Below are 4,296 nucleotides of genomic sequence, written 5' to 3' on the forward strand. Positions count from 1 at the left end.
ATGGCAGACTCTAAGAAAAAGTACAGGGCACGTGAAATTGAGTTCCTTGGTCAACAAAGGCACATTGTTCTGCAAGATGTTGGTGGATGGTCTCACCTCGTGGAAGTGGTCAATGTTCTTCTCCTCGGAGATGAATTACCAGAAGGAATCATATTTCAGAGCAAAGCTCATGGTGAGAAGTATATTGAAAAGTACATGATAGAGAATTTGCTAGACACCTGTTTGGTGAGGAGACTGCAAACACTGGTGAAGCTTGGTACACTTACTCGAGCTCAGGTGGATCAACACTTGCCAGAGTATCGGAAGGTCATCGTTTCCCTCTCCGAGACATTCACTATATATCCCAAATTCACAAGGTGTGCTTGTGTTTATGCGCTTTTGAGATTGTTGTTCAATATCTTGCATATATCTTTTTGGTGTTTATTGGTTGTGTCTAATGCAGGACCAACGACTTTGAGGATACCTCGGATAAACTTTTGTATAATGCTTTGGGCATTGCTATTTATCACGGATGGCTGATGAACCCTCAGGTATAAAAAACACACTTATACGAACATGTGCATCCCAGCGAAGTATATCTAAATCATCGCCAGGATTTAATAGGAAATGCAAAAAATGTGTGTAGCATTGTTTTTCACATTGTTAGAATTTCCTTTACCCTTGTGCTTATCTCAGCATAAATAAATGATATTGCTGGATTTGTACCACAATCTACCTCCCTAACAGCTTTTATTAGAGGCATTGTGGCTTGTAAAAGTGAGATCACATTAGGCTCCAGATAGCAGTCTTTCCTTTTGCTAAAGAAAGAAAGCGACTGTCCCTCTCTAACTCATTTTTATTTTCAGGATACCGATACCAGCGAAGCAGTTGGCATTGAAAGTTCTGCGAAGTTGATTATCGAAGCTGACGAGTTGATGAAATCTGAATCCAAAGGCAAAACTGACAGATGGTCACTTCTTCAAAGTATTTGGAACAACCAGTTCACTTCGTATGGGTATGTCCTTAGTCTATTGGCACTGCTTTACTATTTTGTTATGTACTAATGGTATTTTTCTCAAAATTACAGGTTTCCTCATTTGTGTAATGATGTCCCAGAAGGGGTTTTGTGTCTGTTATACAGGGATGAAAGAATCAATGTGCTGTACAAGGTATGGCATCTCTCCTTACTACAGGAATGTCCCCTAATTACTTCTTTGTAGGATAGCGCTAAAGGACAACTCTACCCATAATATATTTATAGATCAGAGCGAACATGTACAAAGGTCTACAAGATCTGATTTGAACAAGAAGATCTGATCACAAAAATGTATTAAAAGTCATCCAACATTATTATTCAGATGATACCAATTAAGAACTTATTTGAGGCTCTTGCCTTAGTATTGTATCTGAGTTTAGCATTCCTTGCCATCTGTACTCATGGAGGGCTCTTCTAAAAATTTGTAGAACAGTTCGCACCCTCTACCATAGAAATAAGTGTATTTTGGTTACGATTTTTTATTTTAATTTGTCCATGCAGCATAAAGGAATGTTGCATGTTCTAGTGACTGCTCAAGACATATTGGAAAATTATCCTGATGCTCTGTGGAGGAAGTTGGAGAAGGTAAGTAATTCCGGATTTGCTCATTTTTTCTTTCACTTGTGTTTTTATCTGCCATATTACTTGAAATTCACTCACTGCTGTCACACATGCGCACACACGCATATAGATTTACAAGCATACACACATCTAGGAGAGAGGATTAGACTCGCTCCAACTGACACATTAGCAGCCATGGAAGGCACACAAAACCTCTGAGCTACCCAATGCTCTAATCACTTGCATCCATATATATGCACAGGAAACACCTCCTAGGACTATCATCCACTTCACTAGCTAACACCCTGCATGCTTTCAATACCTCATTTGATTTTTTTTTGGCGGTTCTTGATTGAAGGTTGACGAAGATGGTGATCTACTGACGAGCTCCTTTGGTCCAATAAATGTAACCTGGCGTGAAAATGAACGAAATCTGATCGAAGATGAGAGGAAAGCTGTAAAACAGTATGTTTTTCTTTTCTTGCTATAGTGGTGAATAAGCTACCAAACTTCAGTTTATGCACAATTTTTTTTATTGTATAACTTGCAGGAAAGAAACCCGCCGCTTGAAAAATGCGAAGAAGCGTGGGAGAAGAAAAGATAAAAAGAACATGGTAACACAAGATGAAAGTGGGGAGGCAAATAAAGATCTTGGTGATGAAGAGGAAGCCAATACAGCTGGAGATCGAGGACCAGCCTCACCAAAAGATGGAGTTTTAGGCCCTTCCCAAGATAATATGTTGAGGGATGGATTTATGAAATTTTTAAAGGAGTAAGCACATCCAGACTGCTGCATTACTATTCCTTTAGAATTAATGACTAGACTTGCAAAACATTTTTGTATGTGCAGGTATCTACTTGATGGAAAATCGTACTTCAGGGATCAAGTGGAATTGATGCATTTGAAAGGCACTTCCCATTTGATCATTTGTTATGGTTGGATTAAGACATATGACAAAGAGCTTGCAGTATCTATTTGCAGTAACTACTTTAGGTATTGGATGCCACATTTTTTTTGGAGTATTTTCTCTAACTGCATCCAATGCTTGTTTTAAATTTAAATTTTTGTTTCTTTTCAGGGCTGCAGAGGATCTGAAGCTATGCTTTTGTGATTATTTTCATTCAATAATCCAAGAAAATTCTGTTGACACGGATAAAGTTGAACTGTATACAAAGATCAAGCTTACAATTTGCTGCTTGCCTCTACGTACATAAAAGGTTTGGCCTCTATGTAATGCCAAATTTTGCCATTTCATTTGTACCTTTCCATATAATGGTTCAAGTGCCTATCTGCAGTTTATTGGTCACTAAATTTGATATTTAAAGTGAAGATAATTTGCTCTCTGTTTTTTTTTTGACATGGGTTGCATTTATCTGCTACAGATTTATGTCCTTCGAAGAGTTCGCCGCAGAGAATTGTACGTATAGTTTATGAACTTGAAGGATGGTGAAGTGCTCTAGAATACAATTTCAGCCTGCCTTGCATAATCACTTTGTACAAGTAGAATCCTTAGCCTGCATGACATTGGCTTTTAAGTTTTTTTTAAAAAAAACGCACGTGTACTTTACTAGTTTTTTTTAATAAGCAGAAGATTTATAATTCATTAACACAGGTCATTGAGAAGTCACAGAGCCTGTTGTACAATGCAATGTATTTTACTCGAATTCTTGCTTTGGTGCACCTGGTCTGCAGCAGCCAGAAGGAAAATCTACTGTAGACATTGCCGAGCAAATGTACAAAGTGATGTCAATGTTCAGTGTAGCTAAGTTTGCTGGTCGACGTGGCGTTTTCTGATTGAATTTTCCAACCTTATTTATCACCAAATTCCCTGCCCTGAACAATCCTGACCTCGCACTGTCGCACACCTGCAGAGCCATTTATCGAATAGATTGATGCTGGACGATCGAGTAAGGCATGATCTGCTTAGCGGGGTGGGGGTGGATAAAGCACAAAAAATAAGATTGTCATTTTATGGAATAGAGAACGTCAAAAGATTAGAGAACATGCATGTAACAGCATACACAGAAAACGGAACGGGTAGATAGACACATAATTGTGTTAACATCTGGATGGCCCCTGCCTTAGAACATAACAGCAATTACGAGTACCATTACACAAGCATGTATTATAATACATATGCATGACCTGCAGAAGCAAGCATGACTTGAAAAAACCTGGTACAAATAAGCATAACTACTTGCAGAAGCAAGCACGATGATAGACATGCAAGACCTGCAAAAGCAGGCATAACACAACTTTGGTTCCAAAGCATAACCTTACACAAATAAGCACACCATGCAGGCCTGATTATTCAAGGAGCCTTCCAGATGACGGAAATTCAAACAAGAGGATCTTTGAAATCCTCTTCCTCGGAGCCTTTTATTTATTATTGAAGATCAGCCTGTGACCAGATCTCCCAATGATAAGTGACTTGGAGTAAGGCACCCTGTCAAAAACCTCCATAGGCACACGCATCGTTGCTCAGCTAGCTTCCCATCAGCAAACATGTTTGCTTCAAATTTGCCGCCATTCTTGTTGGCACGGTGCGTCAAAGCGACGCTGCATCTCTTCACGGCTCCGCTCCTCACCCCAAAACTTGCACCAGCGCTCATACAAGGCCCACAGGGCTTCATCTGACTCGAGGTCCTAGTCGTCGACCACAAAGCCAGGACGACTTAAAGGCTCATCGTCAGGTTCGCCTATTGGATCATATCAGATT

At 39.5% G+C, this 4,296-nt stretch overlaps 1 protein-coding gene and 1 long non-coding RNA gene across 2 annotated transcripts; both read left to right on the plus strand.

The window, feature by feature from the left end:
• On the plus strand, positions 1-2,066 carry LOC117834178 (uncharacterized). Its single transcript, XM_034713801.2, has 6 exons — positions 1-356; positions 443-530; positions 846-994; positions 1,067-1,148; positions 1,517-1,600; positions 1,935-2,066. The coding sequence occupies exons 1-6, from the start codon at positions 1-3 to the stop codon at positions 2,064-2,066; spliced, it is 891 nt and encodes a 296-aa protein (XP_034569692.2).
• Positions 2,067-2,152: 86 nt separating this feature from the next.
• Positions 2,153-3,816, plus strand: LOC140223671 (uncharacterized). Its single transcript, XR_011899051.1, has 3 exons — positions 2,153-2,570; positions 2,656-2,794; positions 2,960-3,816. It is a non-coding gene; the product is annotated as an uncharacterized lncRNA (long non-coding RNA).
• Positions 3,817-4,296: the final 480 nt, after the last annotated feature.

This window comes from Setaria viridis, chromosome 8, assembly GCF_005286985.2.
Source record: "Setaria viridis chromosome 8, Setaria_viridis_v4.0, whole genome shotgun sequence".
NCBI classification, from domain to species: Eukaryota; Viridiplantae; Streptophyta; class Magnoliopsida; order Poales; family Poaceae; genus Setaria; species Setaria viridis.

Excerpts from the sequence above, each read along its gene's own strand:
- LOC117834178 (XM_034713801.2), top strand. The coding sequence starts at position 1 with ATGGCAGACTCTAAGAAAAAGTACAGGGCACGTGAAATTGAGTTCCTT. Across the intron at positions 995-1,066 it reads AACCAGTTCACTTCGTATGG|GTTTCCTCATTTGTGTAATG; the intron begins GTATGTCCTTAG and ends TCAAAATTACAG. Across the intron at positions 1,601-1,934 it reads TGTGGAGGAAGTTGGAGAAG|GTTGACGAAGATGGTGATCT; the intron begins GTAAGTAATTCC and ends TCTTGATTGAAG.